The sequence below is a fragment of the Scardinius erythrophthalmus genome (genome assembly GCF_964197995.2).
Source record: "Scardinius erythrophthalmus genome assembly, chromosome: 5".
In the NCBI taxonomy this organism is placed as follows: domain Eukaryota; kingdom Metazoa; phylum Chordata; class Actinopteri; order Cypriniformes; family Leuciscidae; genus Scardinius; species Scardinius erythrophthalmus.
In genome coordinates this window covers 22,194,475-22,220,355 of record NC_138225.1, presented here as the reverse complement: position 1 = coordinate 22,220,355, position 25,881 = coordinate 22,194,475, and the positions used below count along the sequence as shown (strand labels likewise).

Below are 25,881 nucleotides of genomic sequence, written 5' to 3'. Positions count from 1 at the left end.
TTTTATAGACTATTATGTCAGATAAGAGAACACATTTAAAACACATTAAAAACCGACCAAGAACTTTTGAATGGTATAATAATATACGAGTAGCTATATATATATATATATATATATATATATATATATATATATATATATATATATATATATATATATATATATATATATATATATATATATATAATGTATATAATATACGAATCACAACGAGTAATTTTTTGTTTGCTAAAAACAGTAATGTTAGACGTACACTAAATTTTTCTGTTTGTTGCTTTGGTTTGTTTGTTGGCATAGTGTGCCCCCTGTTTACCACGCGGTGAATGACCGGCCACATCCACTTTAACTCGATTAAGATATTTTAGCTACAGCATCATATGATGCTTTTGCATATGACTCACATATTTTTTGCACACAGTATTTAAGGAATGCAAACTCATTCAAAGTCATGGTTTGAAAAAGTGACAGGCGGACACTCCTCCTGACTTCCTCCCGCTCGTGTCAAATTGCTCATCCTGCAACTTCCTGTCGCTGTAATTCCTCATTGCTAACGGAGGCTTCCTATCTTAGCCTATCCAGCTAACTCCACAAACAGAAAAAAAAAAACACAACAATAATGTGCATTAAATTAACGTATGATATTACGTTCCGGAATAACACAGCCGTTGAAATGTGAACGAACAGAGATCGAATAAATTTAAAGTCAAAGCGTTTCCGTTAGATTCACACTGTATTGTATGTTATAATGCTAGCTCAGGACTCTAGAGATTTGTTTGATGTCAGCTAGCTTGGAGTTTCGCTTTTTCTTTGTTCGTCGCTAAAAATAAATGTTAGGCCAGACTGTGACTCAACCGCAAAAACGAAAAGTTTCTCTTTTGTAGAGCGATATCGATTTGTGTTGACACCTGTTAGCTAACGTTAGCGCGGCTAGCTAGCGCTCTCCACAGACTGATTCTACTGGAAATGGTGATTATTTCTGCCCTACTCTATTTTATATTCACCGTTAAGCTTGTGTTTATAAGATGTATTATCTTTGAATATCTGCTGGCCATGTTATTGAGATTGAGTTGGTCAACAAAAATGTATATACCGGTATGTGTGTGTGTGTTTAATAAAATCTCTGGCCTGTTAGCTAGCGACTTTTTGTCAAATGTTTTTGGAATCCAGAAAGCTGCATTCCAATTACATGACAGCCTGTCAGATTCTGTTAACATGACAGTCAAGTAATCATGGAGATCTCATCTTTTTTCTCAGTCTTGTTTTACCGTTATATCTGTTTCCCCTTAGGTTACTGTTAGGGTTAGGTTTAGGGTTTGACAGTCCATAGGAAGCATAGGAGGAACACGGACTTCGAAACAACACCGTCATGGTTTGTTCTTCAAATAAATGAGTACCTTCAACATCATGTTTTTTATGCTTCGAAGCAATGTTGATGACATTTACATTATTCAAAGGTTGCTTCAAAGTAGAAAGTGTTTGTTTTCTCTGATAGACCTCCATTATGTAATCCGAAGGTGTTTTTTCATTCATTTCTCTTGATAGTTGTTATAGTCTTGTTTTTACTCTGTATATAAAAGGCAATGCTTAATTGCATATCACTGTTTGTCATATGCAATGCAAAAAGTATGTTTCTGATATGTTAACCTGCTGTTATCTGTCAACAGGTGGACGCCCTCATGTGCCCATGGAGAAGGCGGCTTTCGAGAGGTGGCTGGAGTCGGTTTCCACCTCCTTCCTGGCGCTAAGCGACCAGCAGCGCAACCAATCGCTGGACCACCTCATCTCACTGAGCGGCGCTGCCCAGCTGCGACACCTGTCCAACGGGCTGGAAGCGCTGCTGAAGCGGGATTTCCTGCGTCTGTTGCCGTTAGAGCTGGCTTTTTACCTGCTCCGTTGGCTGGACCCCCAGACCCTGCTCACCTGCTGTCTGGTGTGCAAGCAGTGGAATAAGGTCATCAATACCTGTACAGAAGTGTGGCAGAGCGTGTGTCGAGACCTTGGCTGGCGCATCGATGAGTCCATCCAGGATGCGGGGCACTGGAAGGGTGTTTATCTGAAGGCCAAACTGCGCATGAAGCAGCTGAATGAGGAGGATGCGTTTGAGACGAGCTCTCTGATTGGACACAGTGCTCGGGTATATGCTCTCTACTACCGGGATGGGCTTCTCTGCACAGGTGCGTTACCTTTATAGAGGTTGTTTTTCCTGGTAATGAGGTCAAAAGGAGATCCAGTCAACATGGAAATTCACCCTAAATTCATCTAATTTATAAATGCATCTTATTGATCACATTTTTTTTAATTACATTTTTTGTCATCAAATTGTCAATTTGATTTCCCTCTGGTGTAATGTTTACCAGACTTCTCCAATCATTTAGACCCCATCCCTTATTTAAATTCATCCTCAAGTTTGCATTCAGACCTGTCTTTGTCAAATCAACAACCGATAGATAGAAGCAAGTAGCCACTCCACAATTTATGTTTCTATAATCATTCAAAAAACGTAGAAAAGATTGCTACTTCTGTTACATTGCCACATTTAAGTGCTAATTTTCCCTTTCGTAATTTCAGTTTTCAATTTCCAGTGTGGGAGAGAATGAGTTATTGTGCTTCTTATGGATTCTTGTTAAATCCTAGGGTCAGTAAAAATGATAGGCATGACATGTTAATCTGAAGTGCATTAAATGGTTGTTTTAAGTCTTTTCATAGATTGAACTCAATATGGCTGTAATTTTATTTTTACCTAGCCATATTTGCTCTATCGCACTAAACCAACACTGGTCTTTGAATCCACTTAATCAAATTAATTTATTTTGAATTTAAATATGAATGGGTGGTGGTTTACTGGTGAAGCATGGAGTTATTGCTTGTTTCAAATGAAGATCACGTTTAGTGGCTCGCTGATTGTAGACGTCCTTCCACTTAGGTTCCGATGACCTGTCAGCCAAACTATGGGATGTTCGCACAGGTCAGTGCGTCTATGGCATTCAGACCCACACTTGTGCCACTGTCAAATTTGATGAGCAGAAACTGGTAACAGGATCTTTTGACAACACCATTGCATGCTGGGAATGGAGCACTGGTGCCAAAATCCAGCAATTCCGAGGACATACTGGGGCAGGTTGGTGTCAAGCTTTGTCGGCTAATAGCACAAAGAAGATCAGTGATTAAAGATTTTGCTTATGATTTCGGTTTGTCACTGTTGACCTTTATGGTAATGTCATGGCAGCAAGACGTTGCATATGCATAAAAAAACAGTTTTACTGTTGTTGCAGTATTCAGCATAGACTACAACGATGAGTTGGACACCCTGGTCAGCGGCTCAGCAGACTTCACTGTAAAAGTCTGGTCCCTGTCTGCAGGAACCTGTGTCAACACTCTTACTGGACACACAGAGTGGGTTACTAAGGTAAGACTTATTTTCACCAGATCTCATTGTGGAATGAAGCATTGTAGTTTATTATTATTTAGATGTATTCTGTACATCTGCTCTGGTTTAGGTGCACCTTCAAAAAAGCCAAGTGGAGTCTATGATGCACAGTCCTGGTGACTACATACTACTGAGTGTTGATAAGTATGAAATAAAGGTAATGTAAATCACTTGTGCAAGTATTTTTCAAGCTCTATTAATGTTTTTCAAATTGCTGTTCAGTGTGAAGTTTGATTTCTAAAACACCTAGATTGTGATTTTTAAATGTAAAGTTGTTTTTAAATGTAAAGTTGCAGTGAAATTATTCTATTGTTGCATTTAGGCCTGTCATTAGTAGTAAAAAAAAAAAAATACTATCAGTAAATTTAATCTTGAACTTTGTTTTTGTGTTTTCTCTTTTTGTTTCTAATGAATCACATTCAAAACATGAGTATAGGGATGTGGCAAGAGAGTTTGTAACCTTAACGGTACAAAAAAAAAAAAACATACAAAAAGAACTTGCAGTTAAGCCAGTATTTTGCATTGATGAAGTTATGTGATGTTCTGACTTCATATGCGCTGTAATTATCTGTTTCTGCCTCTGTTTCTCCATAGGTGTGGCCTATAGGGTGTGAGATCAACTGTAAGTGCTTAAAGACCCTATCCGTGTCAGAAGACCGCAGTGTCTGCTTGCAGCCACGATTACAGTTCGACGGCCGGTACATTGTCTGCAGTTCAGACCTGGGGATATATCAGTGGGACTTTGCAAGTTTTGATGTCATCAGGTACATTCATTTCAGCCCCTCAATTGTTTAACCAAGCTGCTAATAACCCTGTTGAATCAAATGTCCTTTTAAAGGTATAGTTCACCCAAAAAATGAAAATTTTGTCATAATTTTCTCACCCTCATTTTGTTCCAAACCTGTATGAGTTTCTTTCTTCTGTTGAACACAAAAGAAGATTATTTTAAGTAATATTAGTAATTAGGGCTGTTTTCGACTAAGGATTTTCATAGTTGAATCAGATTCGTTAGATTTTGCCGTAGTCGACTGATAGTCGAACCTTTTTTTTTTTTTTAAAAGCAGCTAGATTTTTTCCATTTCAAACAAAAGAGCTAAAAAAACTAAAAGAAAAACATGGTGTGTAAAATAGGCTACCTTTTATTCATTTAAAGCCAGATGAACAAAACATATCACACATATATCATAACATTTCATAAACATGAGGAGCAATATGAGAGAGAAATTTGGTGATCGTTGTTTTGGTACATTAAACCACGTAAAGCTTTTTCACGCCCATGAGAACCGTGTGGAGTCAACTCACAGCCGCTCCGCTGCCCTGCTGAAAATGTGAAGCAGAAACGCTTAATGTCAGATAACGTCCATAATAATTGGACTCTGGGTTCGATTTTTTGACCATTTTCAGTGGTTATGAGGAGCAATATGAGAGGGAAATTTGGTGATCGTTTAGGTACATTAAACTACGTAAAGCTTTTTCACGCCCATGAGAACCGTGTGGAGTCAACTCAGCCGCTCCGCTGCCCTGCTGAAAATGTGAAGCAGAAACGCTTAATATCAGATAACGTCCATAATAATTGGACTCTGGGTTCGATTTTTTGACCATTTTCAGTGGTTATGAGGAGCAATATGAGAGGGAAATTTGGTAATCATTGTTTAGGTACATTAAACCACGTAAAGCTTTTTTCACGTTAGGACTTATAAAGCCCATGAGAACCGTGTGGAGTCAACCCACAGCCGCTCCGCAGCCCTGCTGAAAACGTGAAGCAGATGTTTGAATACATTTTTATTTATTTACATTAGCTACAGGACATCGTCCTTCAAAACATGACCTGCGCGAAAGCGAAAAAAAATTTTTTTGTACCCAGCCCTTCTGAAAATGCGAATGCGTCTCTGTCCCCATTACATTTCAAACCAAACTGACGCCCATTCGACTATGAGGTTCTTAGTCGAATCAGACCTCTCCGAATCGAATCGTCGAATCCTCGACTATTAGAAGTCAGCCCTATTAGTAATCATACAGTTGACGGTAGACATTGACATCCATAGTATTTTTTTCCTACTATGGAAGTCAATGGCTACCGTCAACTTTTCACTTTTGGGTGAATTATCCCTTTAAGTTTGAATATTTTTATATTAGAGAGGGAACTGTAATGTTTTTTTTTTTTTTTCTTCTTCTTCATTTATTCTTGTCAAACAGCATTCTGGTAAAGAAATTGAATAATCAAAACTGCATTGTCTTCACTGTATAAATTAAATATAATTAATCTTTGTTAAAGCTGCAAAAGTGATTTTCTCTTTGTATTTTGTTGTTTGATTAACATTAATGACAGACTGCAGGAGGAATATTAGGCTACTGTCACTTTAAGACCAAATGCACAGATTCATTATACTGATACACGTCTGTTTTAGTTGTTTACAGTCTCTTAAGACATAAGCAACTGTGTTTACGAGGATACTCAATGAAACAGACGTAACAAACGTAATTGTACATGTTTGTGTCCGTTCAAGCACAAATAGACGTGAAAGAGAACTGAATTCTGTGTTCGCGTGCTTTCTGTGCTGCTCTGTGTTTGTGTGCACAGAAAACAGCACGCGAGTTTCGAAGTGAGTTCTCTCTCACGTCTTCTTGTGCTTGAATGGTTTCAAATCTCTTGAATTTTTAAACTTTTAAACAAAAACACATGCAAATGATAAAATGATACGCACATATCGATGCTAAAACTATATGGCTTGATTTCACAGAAATCGCTTAGATTAAGCCAGGATTAGGATCTAGTTCAATTAGGGCATTTAAGTAGCTTTTATAAAGGTGCCTTAGAAAAGAACATTACTGGTGTGCATCTTGAGACAAAACAATGGCACTTATATATTTTAAGATATGCTAGTGTAAGTTGCTTTCAGTTAAACCAGCTCAAACATGCATTCTAGTCTGGGACTAGCTTAAGCCTTGTCTGTAAATCCAGGGGTATGTCGTGCAGCCCTAGTTTAAATGTTATGCACTTTTTATTGTTGCAGATAGTCATCTTATTTAATTGCTTTGAATAAACAATTGAATACAGTGCATTCATATTTTGCTCATTGTGCCCAGTTGTGGCCTTAAAGGAGAACTCCGGTCAATTTTAACATTGAGCTAATTTTTTTGTAAATTTGGAGTGCTGTCAATACAGAAAACAATGACAAAAATCGGTGTTGCCTACACCGTGTTATCCTCTTTTTAAAATTTGCACCCTGTTGACTTCAATGGGGCAAGTTTTAAACCTGCTTTTAGCCTCTTAACATCCTTGATGTGTCATTACAAGTGCCCAGCCAATGTGAGTGATTCCTTCAGAGTGATCACGGGTGAATCTGACTGCAGTAGATATGAAAGAAATGAATAAAAATGATGTTATTTCAGCCAGCGCACATACCTGTATTTACATCCTGTTTTCGGTCGAAGTCCACAGTAGTCGTTTGTCGAGTTCACGTGCATAGGTTTATCACGCGCGTGAACTCGACAATCGATTACTGTGGATTGGCTGTGCATTTGTAATGACACATCAAGGATGTTAAGAGGCTAAAAGCAGGTTTAAAACTTGCCCCATTGAAGTCAACAGGGTGCAAATTTTAAAAAGAGGATAACACGGTGTAGGCAACACCGATTTTTGTCGTTGTTCTCTGTACTGACAGCACTCCAAATTTACAAAAAAATGAGCTCAATGTTAAAATTGACCGGAGTTCTCCTTTAAGAGACAGGCCAAAACATTATTTTTCACCTAACTGAAATTATGCCTTTTAAATTTGAATATAATTTGAATATTAGTAATATTATTTATTAGTAGCCATTTTGACAGCCCTAATGCACTATTTCTAGGTTATACAAGTTACATTTGTGCAATGTTGCTTTATGCAAAAAAAAAAAAAAAATGACGTTTTAATAAAAGGCAGCTTGTGTTTATTATTTACTAATTTTTTCATATTTACAGAGTCATCAAACCACAGCAGGAACCCTCCAGCCTCTCTCTGCTTGGTTTCGGTGATATCTTCGCTCTGCTTTTTGATAACCACCACCTCTACGTTATGGACTTGAGGACTGAGGTCACCGTGGGCCGTTGGCCACTGCCAGCCTACCGCAAATCCAAACGTGGCTCTAGTTTCTTACCGGGCGTCACCTCCTGGCTCAACGGACTGGACGGCAAGAACGATTCGGGCCTGGTGTTCGCCACCAGCATGCCCGACCATAGCATTCATCTGGTTCTTTGGAGAGAGAACGGCTAGAAACACAGAGGTGGTGAATACTAGCCCTGTGCTCTGAAATCAGGCAAAACTTTTATGAACACAACAAAAAGAAGAAAAAAGGGTGCTCTCGATATGAAAAAAGAAATGATCGCCAACCAAGTTAGATAATGCATGGACCAAAGTGTTTTCACCCCTCTTTGCATTTGTTTCCATTCAGATTAGGAATTTACTCTTGCTTCACTCTTTCTTATTCACTTGCAAACCATGCATTCTACTCGTTGCAATTTATAGAAAAGGAGACGTCTGAAGATTTGTAGTACAGACCATAGCTTCTCTCCATGATGTGAACAATCCAAGGCTTTTGTTTGTTGAAGATTTAAGAGAGTTCCTACTGACATTCAGATTTCAGCTCCTTTTGCTTTCACACCAGTGAGAGGTAGTGAAATGCTACAGCACCATCTGAGCACAGATCGCTTCACAGCAAGCATGAGCAGTAGAGCTGGCTTGTTTTTTTTCTAGCACGATCACCAAGATTGGCAATGAAGTGTTTTTTTTGTTTTGTTTTGAGTGCTACCTTTTCAACATCAGGAATTTTCCTGTAGATAGAGAAATGTTGCCTTAAATCTACGATTTCCTTTTGAAGAATTTGAATTTGCAGACCTCTGCGTCTGTAGGCGCTGGCTTGCACCCCAAACATCTGTGTTGGTCATTTTGCTGAGTTTTTTTTTTTTTTTAAATACTCTGATAAAATGCAGTCTGAAATAGGTTTCATATGAAGGTCATTCAGAGGTGGCTTCTTGCTGTTACTGACCCTTGGTTTTATTTTTCATTCAGTTAATTAGTCGTGCATTTATTTTAACACTTAACCCTTTGCATTTACAGTGTCACATTCTGAAAACCAATGTTACAATCCTCCCTCAATGAGAGAGAAATGTTTTATGCTTATTTTTTTAACCTAATGTAATCGACACTGTAAGAATTAGTCTTACCACTATTTAGCCAGACTAGATCGCACAAAAATGTTTCTTGTGAATCTCATTGAATGTTCATTTTTAATCTTTATTTTTAAAGACTGATCTTATTTTTAGCATAATCCAGGGCTAACCAGCCTTTGTCACTTTATATATCTGCTTCTGTAGTTCTGTATATCCTACTGGAACATTAGAACAATGAAACTTTTTATTTTCCCAAACCGTCAAAACAAATGAATACGTTTTTTGGGGGGGTTGATAGTTTAATGTTTTCTCACCATGTTGCTCATACATTTCAGTGGAAAGATACTGGGTAAAAATATGATTATCCGAAAATGTCATTGGAGAGTTACAACGTCTGTATGCACTGGTCATGTGTTACTTCACTGTAATGCTAACTTCACAGACAGTAATGCCATCCATCCATCATTAGCAGAATTCAGGTCTGTTGTTTGTATAACAAAATAACATGCTGTCTTACAAATAAATGACAGTAGCTAATGATAGAAGTTGACTTTCTTTTGACTCATGATGTTTATTGTTTTTCCTGATGTGGAACATCTAGTTATGTTCTCTTGCATGTGATGTATCAATTTAATCCAGCTCTGCGTCAACGGAACCTCCAGGTCGCTGAAGTAGTAACAATCGTATTATAAGTTATAACCAGAATTACAGGAGCCTTTCTCAAACATGCTTTTAATCTGTTTGCACACTAGAGGGCGATGCTGCAACACATATACTGTGGTAAAAGACTAACAAATCATTATCTAAATCATCTAATACGTAGTGGACACGTTTTATTTCCCAAAGCTGTTTATTGCTAACTCCGCCCCGCAGTCGATTCCAAAGATGTTTATTCAGTATTGATCGCCTTCATGCTACATCCCTAAACCTACCTTACACCATAGCCTTAAACTGGGAGGAGGGGGGGGGGCTGTATTGGATTTATGCAGTACGTCATTGCACGACTACTGGCTGCAGCGAGGACATCGTGTGGCAATAAGAGTTAAATATTAAAAAAAGAGTGTCACTAAGAGTAAGTGAATGATGAATTTTCCTTTTTGGGTGACTGTCCCTTGACTCAATGTCTAAGTGTATAACGAAATAATTTAGAGCTTGTGTAAATGTAGGCCAAATGTCGTTCCCACAGTTCGACGCTCTTGCGTAGCCTACACTCGGTCTGATCTCAGTTTTCCCTCTTCTTGCTCAATTGTCTCTCAGCTAATTTATATTCCCCGTCTTCTTCCTTTCTTCGCCTTCTTTTTCTTCCCCCAAACTCCCCCTCGCGCTCCTCCCTTTAGCCCCTCCAAAGGTCAATGGAAGGAGTTAAAGGCAGAAGAATAACATGGCATATATGTCTTATTACATGTCTCTCCCTCTCAATCTCAGTGCAGAATTCATAGGCTGTTTGGGCTAAGCATTAATATGGCGTAATCCCAAAATCACATCACAGTTTACACTAGCAGTCCCAATTACTCATTAATTTGACCATACAAAAGACCTTTTCTGTCCTTATGAACAAACAGAAAAAAATGCTTGAACAAATGGTTTATGAAGGATCGAATTAAACTCCATTTTATTATCCACTTACCTTGAGAACTGCTTTCTCATAGTAGATATTTAGTCAAAGATTGGTTATATCCATTGTTATTATTGCTGCAAAGAGGGACTCAGACATGAACTATAGCTGAAAGTAATTTTGGTAACACTACAATATCAGGTTTCATTAGTTAAACTTTAGTTAACATAAACTAGAATGAACAATACTTCAGCATTTGTCAATCTTAGTTAATGTTAAATTAAAATATAAAATTGTATTTGTTAACATTAGTTAATGCACAGTGAACCAACACAATGAGCTGTATTTGTATTAGCTAACATTAACAAAGACTAATACTGTAACAAATGTATTGATCATTGTTAGTTCATGTTAGTTAATACATTAACTAATGTTAATAATGAGACCTTATTGTAAAGTGTTATCATAATTTTGAATACTAACATTTAATGGCACAGTACAAAATTCCTGAAGTTGTGAACTTAGCGGTGTATCCATATTTTATACAGTTTAAGTAAATAATAAACTGAATTATTATGAATTCTTATTATTTCATAAATGTTCCTTATACTATAAGAACAGTATTGGTGGGAAATGGGAAAGCTGTTACCCACCCCAAACAGTGAATTATGAAAATGTAACAATGAAGATGAATTTGAAATGCTTAGCATAGGACATAAAACAAGATAAAACCCCATTCCTAAGACCACCCACATAAAAAGATTTATATCAGTATGCTTTGAAACCACAAGCAATTACAATGCAAAGGACCACTCTGATGAACTACATATGCTTAAAATCGCAATTATCATTGGCAAGCACAGCATATTAAGTCTTGATGAGATACGCTTCTTTTAATCCTTTTAATGATTTAAGCATGTTCAATTATGAGTGCTCTAAACATATTGAAAAGGCATGTCTGCACTGTTTCTATTATGGGATGAGAGAACACCACACACACTGGTGTTTATTTTCACCCTGTCCGCAGACCAAACATGATTACAAGTTGTACAGTCAATATTTAGATATTGTGGTTAGGCTCTCAGCCATATTCTCTATTCTCCTCCCCTCAGTGTGTGCATGTCATCAGACAGGACATTCCCACTTTTACTGCTCTCATCTCAGTAGGCCTACTGTGTTCGGCTGGAGCAATCATTGTAATGATTAAAATACATAATATGTTCTATGGAACTGCAATATAGTTGTCAGCTTATGTGCTCTGAGATGTTATGCTGCAGTGCTCATGCAGGCAATGCAAATTCGACTTACATAATTTCTCAATCTCATTCTCTTTATCATTCCAGTCCTATCTATACATTTCCTATCAAATTCAAAAGTAATGTCCCAGTGCCCATGCCGCCCTGTCATCTTGGATAATTTTATGTTATTGTACTTCAGTAACGATATGAATGTGCATATAAGTATCTTAGAGTAGCAATACATAGTCAATATAATTTTTTTGCAGTAAAAACAGTTCCTAAAAGTTCATAAAAAGAACCTTTTTACTTCTTATAGGTACACTATGTAACTTTTGGCGCTCTAGCAAAAGCATGCGTCTTGCGGAAGAACAATGAAGCCGGAGATACTTCTCTCTGTTTATGTATATGACGAGTCACGCAGGTAAAGCACTTATTATAGGCATACCGTAGTGATCTACCCTGGTAATCCAGAGTTCTCGCGAGAGCACAAGTTGAATTTGCTCAGCGAGTTACTCTGGTGTCGAGTAATGATGCTCATTAAATATGCCCCTCGATCTGAGCTGCACCAATCACATCGGGTTATCAGATATAGGCGGGCCAGAGGCGATCTAAACAGATGACGACAGCGCTGTGACGTCGAAGTCATTAGTAAGCATTGCAAGATGGCTATGGATGAATACCAGTTGTTTTAAATGGCTTTGGCCGCTACAATGAACGAGTTACACTTGGCTTTTTATCTAAAACAGGAACAGAAGACGCCGCTCGAATCGTTCCTTTGCAAGAAGGACGTTTTTGCTGTTTTGCCGACCGGATACGCTAAGAGTATAATCTACCAGTTAGCTCCGCTGGTAGCTAAGCGTATGGGGTTTATTGTTGTAATTGGTCATATTGTTATCAAATTGCGTGCAGTGAGATTTTCAAATGCATGCTTGGTGCCGCCCCTCGAGCTGGGCGATTTTCATTAGTCGACGCCAGACCATTAATCTTTTAGATTTAGGTCTGGATTTCCAGGCTATAGTAGTGATTCACGATAATACAAAAATACAATTTGGAAGATGGATTCATGATGTACTTGCTCATTATACATTTTGAACCAAAAAAACATAGTGTAGCCTATACCTTTAAAAATCTGAATAACTTTATTCCACTATAAAGAATATTTTGTGCAATGGACAATTTCCATGACCATTGATACCAATAAAGAACCTTCATTTTTAAGAGTGTATCACCCTTTTAGGAGTGAATATGAAAGTTGTCTCTATAGGGTTCTGCCCCATTGACAAAATGTTGTACCCCTAAAGGGAATTTTTTTCTGAGAGTTTAAAGGGGCTCCTCAAAATGGTTTACATCAGCTTGTCTAACTGTGTGTGTGAGAGACTTAATTCCAAATGCACAACCCAAGTGGGCATATGGGAATTTAAGTCAATGTGAGGAAAACTTATGTCTGTAGAGTAGACGTATACATCGATTTATTACTGCTAGTGATGACATTCATTTAACCATGGTATGCTGATGTCAACATGAAACAAAGGCCATAGAGGATACAGGTGGTAGAACAATTTGGGAATTCGCTGTAACTTGCTAAAACCCTAAAAAAAATAATAATAATAATAATAATATATATATAGGTTTTTAGCAAGTTACAGCAAATTCCCAAATTGTTTGATAGATAGATAGATAGATAGATAGATAGATAGATAGATAGATAGATAGATAGATAGATAGATAGATAGATAGATAGATAGATAGATAGATAGATAGATAGATAGATAGATAGATAGATAGATAGATAGATAGATAGATAGATAGATAGATAGATAGATAGATAGATAGATAGATAGATAGATAGATAGATAGATAGATAGATAGATAGATAGATAGGGTTAGGGTTAGTCTGAACATTATTCAGTTCTCTGAAATTGTTGTCCAAAATCCACTTTTTTGATTTCTATCTCCTGCTAATTCCTTTGAAGAATTGTTTTTCTAAAATTTAATGTCTCATTCTTTTGATTTAGCAGTCTTTCAAACCCATTCCCTTAATAATGATGGAAATAAAGATTACATAAAAATCTCTGAGTTTTGTCTATACTCTTTTACTTATTCAGAAACTCACTGTGTCATGTGTTGATAGTGGTGAACTTAAGGCCCAAACAATTCCACTCTCCTCCCCTCTCTCCAGCGCTCCATGGACAGACAATGGATCATTCACACTGCCCTGCCTTCATGCCACTTGATTGGCTTATGGTAAAAAAACATTCAGGCCTTGTGGGAACTTTCCAGCCGAGATGATAATTAGAAGGGGGAGGGAAAGGACAGGGACAGATACAGGATACAATAGGCAATAGAGGCCTTATTTACATCTCATATCCCCTCCCTAAACAAATCAACAAAAACATGGGCCTAATGAGAGGGACAGAGCTGGTGTCATTACACTCGCTACTGATGTTAACTGCTTTACTTTGGCATTGGTGCACATGTGATATGCACTTAATCATCAATGCAGTTCATGGTATAAAATGTTTACACTTGTATTCAGTGTTGTTATATATTACTATAGTGAGTGTACTTGATGAGAAGGTGAAAACCAAAACTTGATGTTGATTTGTAGCTATAGTGACCAACAGCTGCATGTGAGTTTCCCAAAATATGTTACAGTATAAGATTATAAATTGCACAAGAATGTAAAATGATATACAATGAGAGAATAAAAGCTCTGCTCAGGACCACCATGATTTCTCTTTTAATCATCAAACATGAGGCTTAATTGGTCGAACCGTCTTGGGACATGAGAGCTATGATGTCCCACATGGAACAATTTTCATCTGTTCTTTGATGAAAAATGGTTAACACATTGCAGAAAGGTTATGTATAGCCAATATTAGCATTACCTGACACAACAGCTAGCTGAAATAGCTTTTTTTTTATTTTTTTTTTTTATATGGCACTCAGTATGACAGATGAATATTGATAGAGTAATGCTTTAAATTTCACAACAGCAATAAGTAATTCACCAGTTTCTTTTTAAAGTCACCATAAAATCACAATAGATTATTCAATTTTTTATTTATCAGTTTATTGTGAATGATTTATCCACACATTATTATTACTATTATTATTAGTTTAAACATATGCCCTTTTAATCAAAAACATAAAAGGAGAACTCCGGTCAATTTTAACATTGAGCTCATTTTTTTGTACATTTGGAGTGCTGTCAATACAGAAAACAACGACAAAAATCGGTGTTGCCTACACCGTGTTATCCTCTTTTTAAAATTCGCACCCTGTTGACTTCAATGGGGCAATGTTTAAACCTGCTTTTAGCCTCTTAACATCCTTGATGTGTCATTACAAGTGCACAGAAAATGTGAGTGATTCCTTCAGAGTGAACACGAGTGAATCTGACTGCAGTAGATGTGAAAGATATGTATAAAAATGATGTTATTTAAGCCAGTGCAAATACCTGTGTTTACATCCTGTTTTCGGTTGAAGTCCATAGTAGTCGATTGCCGAGTTCACGCGCGTGATCATAGGTAACTAAAGCTATGCGCGTGAACTCGGCAATTGACTACTTTGGACTTCAACCGAAAACAGGATGTAAACACAGGTATTTGCGCTGGCTTAAATAACATCATTTTATAAAATTGACCGGAGTTCTCCTTTAACATTAAACATTAACAATGCGACTACGTATCTGCTCTGATGTCATGTAGCCTACACTCACATGAGGGCAGGGCGATAAGGTTGTCCAATGGCCAGACAAGTTTCTCTCATTCATACATTTAGTTTGCTATGCCACCTTCCAATCAATTACTGGACAAAATCAAGTCCCGTTCTGCATTCTGTCTTGGTTGATGAGCTGATTCAATTTCCATTTCATGCCGAATTTTAATGTTGAAACTGCTGTGTGTTCTGACAAACTGAAATATCATTAATAAGTAATACAAAAAATTGCAAGGAGTGTAACTTGTAAAACAACCAATATGTGAGGATTTGATGTAGGCTACACCCAAGAGCATTGCAGATTAGGAGATAAACGACTTCAGATTTTTTAAATCGACGTAGACTAATCGCTGATGACGTCATTAATGAACAAATAAGCCTTAAACTGGAGCTGGAGTTGCCTTGTGCACAATGGCATATGACACAGCGCTGCCCACAAGGCTATTGCTCCTACATAAGAGCTTATTTTTATCAGTTATTCAATTATTTCTTTTGGTCATTATATTTCTCACAGATTTCTGCTCTTTCTAAATCTGATGCAGATAAAGTAGCCAGTAAAGACTTTGAATGCATTGAGAGAGTGATTGTGTGTGAATTCATTCTACCTGGCAGCGTCTCTCTAATTATAGTGAACCAGTTTTAGTTACTAAGAAATTATGCTAGAACTTTTCAGTTTCTAATCTATTTTATTGATATATCACAGATGAGTGTTGACAATACATTTCTGCACTACTGAATGTTTCTGTGTGCACACGACCTGCACGTGATGAGCGAGTTACTCTTTGTGTGTGCGTAACGCAGCATTAGTTTAGAACAGTGATTAACTTACATGTACAATAAACTGTTTAAAACATGCATTCTCCAGATCAATTTTGAGCATCCAGATGGTATAATCAAACAAATCTTGTGGAGCGCTCTCTGAGTGAGTATGCATTTATTTGTCGTTTTAACTGTTGGAAATGGAGCGTAAAAGTAGACTTAAAAATATTTATTATCCTTTTGCGGCCATGATCACCGACTACTCAACACTCTCAGAAAAAAAAGGTACAAAAGCTGTCGCTGTGGTGGTACCTTTTCAAAAGGTACACTTTTGTACCACTAATACTCTTTAGGTACAAAAGTGTACCTTTTGAAAAGGTACCGCCACAGCGACAGCTTTTGTACCTTTTTTTCTGAGAGTGAACCTCAGGCTCAAAGCATCATGGCAGAGCATTAAAGTCAACTAGTCGACTAGTCTGTGCCACCACTCCACAGGTGTATAACAGTTTGGAGATTACAGTTTTCAATGTAAAAAAAAAAGCTTGTGGCTATTCTTGTAAAGTCATCTGAGTATAGTGTAGCAGCCTATAGTGCATAGTTTTGAGTGAAACTAGAGTCTGTATAGTCAATTTTATTCAATATAATGCCCATCTCAATACAAATGAGCGGGTGAAAAAATATATTTAGCATGTTTAGGGCCTTCTATTAAGATCTGTTTTAAACCATATTGTGGGCAGCACAACCAAACATCTAGAGATCAGATGATTGTTTCAAAGTTGTCATGTGATTAAAAATTTGGCACATTTTTAATGATTTGAAATTCTGATTAAGATATTAGCTTTACCACTGTGTCAAAAGCCCTCAGTTCTGTTCTATTCATTTCACAGATGCTTTGTAACTATGACCGTTACCAAATTCCACATACAAGTATGTGCTCAGTTGAACAGATGGTACTTATATACTAACGCTTTAGAGTGGGTCTTCCCAAAAAAAACAAAAAAACAAAACAAAACAAAAGCCCAGGAAATGGCTGCATCAGGTCATTCAGAAATATTTGCTTGGGTTATGAAAAAGAAAGCAGACGGTTAAAAAAACATAGACCAGTGAAAGTAACAGAGAGACAGTAAACAGCTGTTTCCATTAAATCAGAAAGAAAAGGACTGGTGGAGCCGGGCCGTTTTTGGCAACAAACTAATATCATAGTGTGCAATCGCTGTGCCTCTGAGAGCTTCTTGACGAGGGAGGTCCTGATGAATATGTTTTTGGCAATGAGGCTTGAGTGTGTGTAATCATTTGTGACAGTGGTGGAGACGTGAAGACTGAGACTTCTGGAGTGCTGAGAAAGCCATTTATCTTCTTTCCAAAAAAAAAACCTTAGCATTCCTATTCTAGAGTTGTTATGACTTATTGTCACTGTGGGCAACACTGCAAAACAGGAAAAAGGAAATGGAGTGTTATTTTTATTTATTTATTCATTATTGAAATTTTCAACAAAACCATGACAACAAAACGGAAAGCATTGAGCAGCCCAGGCAAGATTAAAACAAATATAAGATACAGTATTCATAAATTATTGAAGAATTAGTGAATGAACACTCATTTAGAAAATACTATTAAATAATTAAATAAACTGGAAGTAAGGCATTGAATTAAACATGACATTTTGAAGTAGAAAAAACAAGATAGTTTTCCTGCATATACTCCAGTAATCTTTGTTTTATTTAAAACTTCGAAAAATCTTCTTTTTTCTTTTACAATGTAGTTTATAACTGTAAAAGTATACGGAACTGGTTAAAGTTAAGAAGGACAGATCTGTCCGTTCATGCCTCAGAATTCATCTGAGCGAGAGAAAATTTGGCTCGCTTCATTTCTGGTCTGCGTCCAACACTGACATGATTCACACTGGATTCCAGCAGCATGCGTGTATTAAAAGAGATAGAACTTTTCTAGAACTCAAATTAGACAAATAATTAGACAAATCTCTGATCCAGGTTTTTCCACTGAAAGTTCTTTTTTAGTTTTTCCCTTGATCGCAAAGTCTGGGCTACTTTACAGCAAATAATGATAAACAGGTCTGACAGCTTGGCAAGAGGGAACAACCGACTCCTCAGAGAGATTCTGAATACATTTCACAGCAGTTCTCTCTATAAGAAAAGGAAATGCCAACATCTTGCAGTAATAGTCTCACCAGATCGAACAATTTCATCCTTTGTGAGGAGTGAAGCCTTGAATTCTGGAGTTGCTCTGAGTTCTCTGTGTGCGAATGTGTGCGTACAGGGCTCATATTCTGTTTTCTCACTGTGTTGGGAAAGCAGTTTCATAGCTTGTTGTGTTATAGATTTGGGATTTTAGTGTGATGTGATTATTTACTATTTAAAATATATCCATCTGAATAAATACATATTAGATAACTACAGCACTTTTCTCATTACCATTCAAAACAACATTGTGAATCTCACGGTATAGCTATATGTCATCTAGTCAGTTCATTTTTTTCACTTCGACAAAAACATTCTTGTGAGAAATGGATGTTCTGTATTACAGTTTTACAGTGGAATGTCAGAGAATTTGCATGAGACTGTTTGCTCCTTTCCTCCCAAATAGGCCATCTAATCTCTCTAATTGGGAAAAGTGCTGAAAGGTGGGGGTATAGGGATAGGGGGCCTTTTTGGCCAGCTGCCCAAGCTTTGTGGTTTGAGTGCAGAAGTGTGATAGGGTCAATGTAGCATGGATAACACAGTCCGCTCTGTTCTCCAAAAGCTGCTCCTTCTCTTTCTGCAGATCTAGGCCAAGTGATGATCAGTCATTTAGAGATGGAAAGCACAGGATGTTTTTTTTTATATGAATGTGTTCATGAGCTAGGAAGTCAAGTATATAACATATTGTTCATCTCATTAAACTTCTCAAAATGCAAACCTGCTACTATTTGGATGTTGAACATGTTCAAGCCAGGGCTTTTGTATAAATGCTGTGGAGGATGGGGAAGTTTTGGTGTGAGAACAGAAGACAAAAAGTTGTAACTTGTAACCGCTGCTATTTTGCTCCAAACCGACCAGAAAGGATCAAAGGATTGTTCATGTGATCCTGACCGTTATTGCAGACCAAATGGACTGTTCAGAGAAAGTTGTCACAGAAAACACCTTGAACTGTCTACAAGTGTTTGTAATGGTAATTCTCCTTAGCAAAATAAACAACTGTCAGCAAAATGCTGCCTGTTAAATTCATTATGGATTGTGTATAAACACGAGACTTGAAGAGTCATAAACCGATGTAAAATTAAACCATCTGCAAACCTGTCTGCAAAGTCTCTGTTATTTCCTTTAGAATCTTTGCTTTGAGTGTTTTCTTAAATAATGGACATTCAAAACAAACTTGACCTGATAATTTTACCTGGAAAATGTCAATTTCCTTCTTTGTGAGAAATGGAAGAAATGGATCAAGATATTTCCCGGAGAAACCAAAGTATTATAAGGTTATTCTATTTTAAATGATAAATGGTGTTTTGTAACCTTATATTCAAAAGTTGTCCCTTTCCTTTTTTTCTCTTGGTTAATATGCTACTTTATGGATAGGACTATATATATATTAAAACACTTCTTAAGATGTTAACACTTCTTCAGCCAAAATATTTTAGCACTGTGTCAGGGACTGATGCTTTATCAAGTCAAATTACGACCCGCACCCTCTCCACATTCTCGACCTTCATCAAGTTCTGACCTCCACCCTCAAATGACGTCAGAAATCACAACAACTGATCGGACCAATAGTGTGCTGCATGCATTGGCTACGTCTGGGTCTGGGTAACTGAACAGATAGCCTACTGCCAAGACTTCTCATAGTAGAGAGTTGAACTTTTTCCAGATTTGTTATTTGAACAAGGTGCAGTGTGAGATCGCTTTTGGGATGTTTCGATGTAATTTATAAAGCGTTGATTTATCGCTGGATTACTGCAATCAAGAGCAGCGAGAAAACGAGTCGACGCGCATTAAGATGTTGCTGCGCGTTTTGCTCTCGCGGCAGTGAGCAAATGATTCGTTCCAACCATTGGAGTTTTGTCCACGGATAAATTTCGATGCATGTTTCTGTGGATAGTGATGGAACAAATATGAGCACACTTAACTAAAGTGGTCATCAAAACGCGGCTTGACGACGGCGGGCATGGAACAAGGCGAGTTGTTCGTCTCAATCTCTGGTAAGAACAGAGAAACAGTAGCCTATGGATTATGGACCAACAAATGGAAACCCTTGACCCAATAAGTTAACTTTTAAGCTGTTGCATGTGGGCACATCAAGGAATGGCACAGTCTGGCAACCATGCAGTCACTCTACGGCTGCAGATATTGATTTTGTCCATCGGCTGTGCGTTGATATGTTTTAGTCGTTTATCCACCGCCTCACCGGCACACAACCAGCGTTTGATATGCTGGCAGGCCATCATGAAGTGCCAAGGAGAACCGGAGTGCCACTACGCGTATACTCAGTATCTACACGCGTGCGGTCCGGTGATAAACGGGAATAGGAAGAAATGTCCTAGCCACTGCATTTCTTCCATCATTCAGCTCAACCTGACTGTGAACGGCCCGGCACTGGAGGACTGCGAATGCTCCTCGGACACATTATGCAAGATGACCAAGCGAGCCATCGAGCCCTGTATGCCCAGAACCAGCCACATGGGCTGCACCGAAGCCCGTAAGCAGTGCGAGATGGATCCCGAGTGCAGTACCGCCATGAGGGACTATCTGTATCACTGCAGGAAACTGTTCGGAGGAGAGCGCTGCTCGGACGATTGCCGGCGGGTCATCACCAACATGCGCTCAATTCCTAAAGCCCAGCTTCTGGACACTTGCGTGTGCGACGGCACAGAAAGGGCCATATGCGAGTATGTCAAAGTCAGCATGAAAAACTTCTGCTTTGCCGACAGATATGGCGGTAGTGGCTTTTCAGATACCGAGGACGACTTGGAGGACGACTACGAGACGGATTACGAGGACGAAGAGAGTGATGCCTGGGATTTAAGATCACAACAGTTTTCAATTGTGGTGTTTGCCATTTTAACACTTTTTATATTAAGATAAGTCATGGTTTTAGAGTTCATTGGTTAGCTGCATATTTGGCCTGGGTGGAAATAATGGGATATATGGAAAAAAAATGTGTGTGTGTGTGTGTGTGTGTGTGGGGGGGGGGGGGGCAGGGGGGCAGGGGGGCTACGTGTAACAGTTTTCAACCTTTCAGTGTCCGCAGAAGTAAAGCTACATGTTATCAAAACCCTCGCAAAGTCGCTTTTTTTTTCTCGAAGTCGCTCAGGCCTCGCGCCAGAACACACGAATTGGGGCCCAGCTAACTAAATGAAATCGCATCCTCTGTGGAAATCCAAGGGGGGTTCCCCTCATTGAAACAAGTAGCCTTTAACTTATCTCTTTATGGTTGGTTTACATACAAAAATATGACTAGACCAATTGTGTTTTGTTCAAAATGTCTTTTGTGCGGTGGCACCACAAGACATTTGCGTTGCACGAGACGAGTCTCATTTCGAAAACGGTTTTGCCTACTGGCAGAAAAGTAGACCCTATAAGTAATCGATTCATTCGCACATTGTATTTGACTCTATATTTGCATTTGGTTAGCTGCTTATATTGTACAGGTACACGATAGAATAGACCATTTTTTAAAAGGCAGAAAATGGTGGAAGAATATATTGTAGGCTACAGCACATTGGTCAACAGTTGTTGTTTTTAGTGGTGCTATAATAAAGCTGAGTTGAGTTGAGTCGCAGAGCCATAATCCCATATAGTTAAAGGTTGTTCCAAAACCTAGATGAGCTACCAACATCTGCACACCATGAAAAGTTGTTTTTGATGTCAATAAAATATGTTGGAAATATGTGCTCCCATATATTAAGTTATGAACTATTGTGGAAACTTATATTCAAAGAGATAAAAAAAAATACTGAAAGTTTATTTTTGTATGAAATTTTGGTTAGTGTAAATTGTAGACGAACAACTTGATTATTGTAAATGTATATGTTTTTGTATCATATAATTGTGTGAATAATGTTGATAAATAATACCATGTAATACTGTTTATAATGTTCATAAAGATTGGCTCCAAATTATTATAAAACCATTTGACCTTTTTTGTGTCTGGTTATTTCACTATACAAACCAAAACAAGTGCTGTATATTTTTGTTAAAACATCTTAAATAACTGTAAAATAATTGCACATGTATTTAACTTAAATATAGTTTAATAACAGTTCATGTCTGCAACTAGATATTAAAGATTGTTTTATTTATCAAAACAATCTCTACTGACAGTCTTCATGCCCATCATGCAGATATGGACAAGTAAAGTATGTTTTTACTTTCTACTGTACAGAGCAGATGAAATTTTAACTTACCATTTAGAATATATGCTAGTAAAATGAGCATTAAACATCACGTCTAGATTTTATTTTTTAGAGATTTGAGCAAGTCTGTGAGCAGATTGATCACAATTAAATTGTACATGATTCATGTTGTAGACTTTTTATGTACTCTTAAATAAGAATAGTGCAAAGCTTGTCATAAAACGCTTGCTTTTTCAATTAAGTCAATATTGTTCTTGGGCTGTCATCAAAAAAGCTTAAATTTCCACCTGATACCCACTCCAGTGTATAAATGTTACCAAAGTAATCTGTTAGTAAAACAGTTTGGCTCTGTCTATTCTTGCACTTGACCTTGTAAACATAAATGTTTACAGAGGGAGTTAATCTAAGTTCCCAGAGACTCTCAACATCTGAGGAAACAAATGAGGTTGTCTTTAAACGGGATCAGAGTTGAACATGAACCAAGGAAGGCCTCGACTGGCTTATTTGTTCAAAGCTTGAGTGTTTATTTAAAGGCTTCACTCAGGCTGACAAGTAAAAAAGCGGTGTTCGAGTGAATGAAGCCTCAAGTAGCCATCACAAACGCACTCAGTCTGCTACTGTGTGTGTGTTTAAGTGGGCTTGTCATTGCTTAAAAGAGTTTGCGTCTCAGTGTGAGTAGCACTTATAGTACAAATCCCCCCTTGGATTCCAAATGCCTTTTTGTTCTGTGAAGTATAATATAACAGTACAGCTTGATATTGTTAGCATTCCAAATACAAAAGAGCAGAAAGTTATTATCACATAATATATAATAGAATTTGCCCTTCCCCAACACTTAAAATATCAGACTCTCACAGAAATGAATCATTGGGAAAATGGTGAATGTTTATGCTTATGTTATAAGACTTCTAGAGATCCAAGATGGTAGCCGTGATGCTTCATTTCAAGGCAGATGCGGGACAAGGCTCCTCAGAATTAATGAATGAAGGAGAAGTCGAGTGGCACTTCTGTCATGCTAATACTAAACACACAATAGAGGCAGCACACAATGACCAGGCACTTCATTCTGTCTTCTAGCTGACACCTCTAGAAAGAGCAGATTGAACATTCTTGAGAGAGCAGAAGGAGGAGATAGTACAATGTAAATTATGTTAATCTGGCTTAAATGAAAAAGTGGAGGTTACTTTTTAAAAACTGTGTCCCAAATGATACACTATGCACTTATGCATGTACTCAACCCTGTGTATGAATGTTATATGGTTATTTTGTCATTGATTCAACATCAGTGTCTTGCTCCTCCTGCTACACAATGTAATTAAAGCTGCAACAGTTGAGTAGCCTACATGAAGTGTCCAACATTCCACACTTCGTTTTTTCAGTTAATTTTTTTCTGTTTGGAATTTTCAGTGTGAATGCACTACTCACACTATTTATATTAACGACAATGAGTATGCAAATTCGGACACACCTTATATTATTAAAGAGTTTTCTACACTTTATTTGCAAATGAAAATGTTAGCAATCCATTGTAGCCTACTAGAAAAAGTTAAATTGTAAATATATCATTTTGGGGAGAGTATGGAAGTAAAATAATCTCAAATGTTTTTGAAACAAAAAGCCTGTTGAATTGCACTACTTGAAAAATAATAGGCATTGCATTAACCATGCTTGCATTTTAATGCATTGTATTTTTAGGGCTTGCATTTTTATGGGCTGAAATTCAACATGGTTGAATATTTAAGCTGTGAATATTTCAATTAAAAACATTTCAAACACATTTTCATTATTAAAAATTCCATAATCCATATTCACCTTTTATATTTCACTTCCAAAATATTCAAACTGTTTAAAAATGCAACCTATAATATTCAACAGGCAATTTTCGGTCCATTTTATTTTGCTTCCACAAATTCGCTTCCACAAATTCAGTGGTTCAAATTCGACAGTAAATTCAACGGAACTGCAGGAAAAGCAATAGATTATCGAGCATACTATCCATCTGCTGTTAGTCAATCCCACCAGCAGGTGGTGCAAAAGCGCGTGTTGTTGACGAAGACCAGCAACAGTTAGAGCAAGCCATTCATTCATAAAATGAAAATGATCAGTATATATATATGCGGAAAAGATGATAAAGACACAAAAGCTGTGTTTATGTTTCATTCAATAACTTCATTGTTACATTTTGTAGCCTACATGTTATCAGCTTTCTCTACCTACATGAACAGGATTATAATCGGTTTCCCTCAATACCTCACACTCAAGGATTCCCCTTCCGTCGGGGCAAAACGCTATGGACTAATACAGTGATATGAAAGACCAAACTCGCACCTTTATGGGGATGTAGGCTGTAGGCTACTATGGACTAAGAATATGAACGTAACGCGCAAAGTTTCATGCAGAGCGTTTCGTGATATACTGGCATAAAATCAACACTTGATCATTAACACTTTCTTTTCTCTTCTCTCTCTCTCTCTCCACACACACACACACACACACACACACACACACACACACACACGTGTGTGTGTGTGTGTGTGTGTGTGTGTGTGGAGAGAGAGAGAGAGAGAGAGAGAGAGAGAGAGAGAGAGAGAGAGAGAGAGAGAGAGAGAGAGAGAGTAGTACGTTGTTGCATTAGCTTAAACTGGGAAGAGTCATAGTACTTGCATATTGTTGTCCTCCTATTGTTAGTTTAACTGTAAATCGCTTTGGATAAAAGCGTCTGCTAAATAAATGACTAAATGTAGCCTAAATGTAAAATTGGCTTGACATTTGGACATTCGCACATTTAGGGACCGTCTCAAAAGTTGCATACAACATTGGCATACACGTTTCTAACTTCAATAGCAAACTTTAATTTATTTGAATAAATATCAAAAATCCAAAGGGTGCGCATTATGGCTGGCACCACATGAACACTTTACAGTTGGTTAGTAAGTCGTTCTATTCAAATGATATTGAAGTTTGAAACGTGTATACCAAAGACGTATACACTTTAGAGACGGTCCCTAAATGTGCGAATGTCCAACGTCAAGCCAACTTTATGCCAGTCTATCACTGGAAAACGCTCAGCATTAAACTTTGTGCGTTATTCTGAGTCCATCTGTTTGCCTGCGAGTTTGGTCTTTTATATCACAATTATTCCATTAAGCTACGTTAAGCGTTTTATATGTCCAGCAGGGGAATCCTGACGTTTTGAGGGAAACCCTAATAGCTTGCATGCAGCACATCGCCACAATATAAAGTTAAGGCAACTAAACAACCAAGAGAAATATACGTCAACCACAAAAATGTAACATTGGATCTGCGTATCCGCATCGGGGAATAACATTAACGTATAATCTTGTTCACGGTAGAGAAAGATGATTGTAGGCTACACAGGGAAAGTAACCGTGAAGACACTGAATTTAACATACAACCGCCGTCATAATAATCACAAATACACTTACATTGCTGTTAAATGAGTTTAATGAATGAATGGCTTGCTCTAACAGTTGCTGGTCTTCGTCAACAACACGCGCTTTTGCACCACCTGCTGGTGGGATTGACTAACAGCAGATGGATAGGATGCTCGATAATCTATTGCTTTTCCTGCAGTTCCGTTGAATTCACTGTCGAATTTGAACCACTGAATTTGTGGAAGCGAATTTGTGGAAGCGAAATAAAATGGACCGAAAATTGCCTGTTGAA

The 25,881-nt window shown here is 37.6% G+C and overlaps 2 protein-coding genes across 3 annotated transcripts; both read left to right on the top strand.

Moving 5' to 3' along the window:
• Positions 1-448: 448 nt before the first annotated feature.
• Positions 449-9,131, top strand: fbxw2 (F-box and WD repeat domain containing 2). 2 transcript variants are annotated; one of them, XM_081365028.1, is made up of 8 exons: positions 449-966; positions 1,288-1,369; positions 1,665-2,174; positions 2,924-3,118; positions 3,273-3,406; positions 3,498-3,584; positions 4,022-4,191; positions 7,389-9,131. In XM_081365028.1, exons 3-8 carry the CDS (start codon positions 1,685-1,687, stop codon positions 7,678-7,680), a joined length of 1,368 nt encoding a protein of 455 aa, XP_081221154.1. In that variant the 5' UTR covers positions 449-966; positions 1,288-1,369; positions 1,665-1,684; the 3' UTR covers positions 7,681-9,131. The 2 variants fall into 2 exon arrangements, with proteins under 2 accessions (XP_081221154.1, XP_081221153.1); XM_081365027.1 differs by lacking the exon at positions 1,288-1,369.
• A 10,521-nt stretch (positions 9,132-19,652) lies between these two features.
• On the top strand, positions 19,653-21,975 carry gas1b (growth arrest-specific 1b). The gene has a single exon (XM_081365159.1). It carries the CDS (start codon positions 20,126-20,128, stop codon positions 20,921-20,923), a length of 798 nt encoding a protein of 265 aa, XP_081221285.1. The 5' UTR covers positions 19,653-20,125; the 3' UTR covers positions 20,924-21,975.
• Positions 21,976-25,881: the final 3,906 nt, after the last annotated feature.

Bases quoted from the DNA above. Each gene is read 5' to 3' on its own strand.
- fbxw2 (XM_081365027.1), top strand. From the start codon at position 1,685: ATGGAGAAGGCGGCTTTCGAGAGGTGGCTGGAGTCGGTTTCCACCTCC. The intron at 3,585-4,021 runs GTAATGTAAATC...GTTTCTCCATAG, and splicing joins TTGATAAGTATGAAATAAAG to GTGTGGCCTATAGGGTGTGA. The intron at 4,192-7,388 runs GTACATTCATTT...TCATATTTACAG, and splicing joins GCAAGTTTTGATGTCATCAG to AGTCATCAAACCACAGCAGG.
- gas1b (XM_081365159.1), top strand. From the start codon at position 20,126: ATGTGGGCACATCAAGGAATGGCACAGTCTGGCAACCATGCAGTCACT.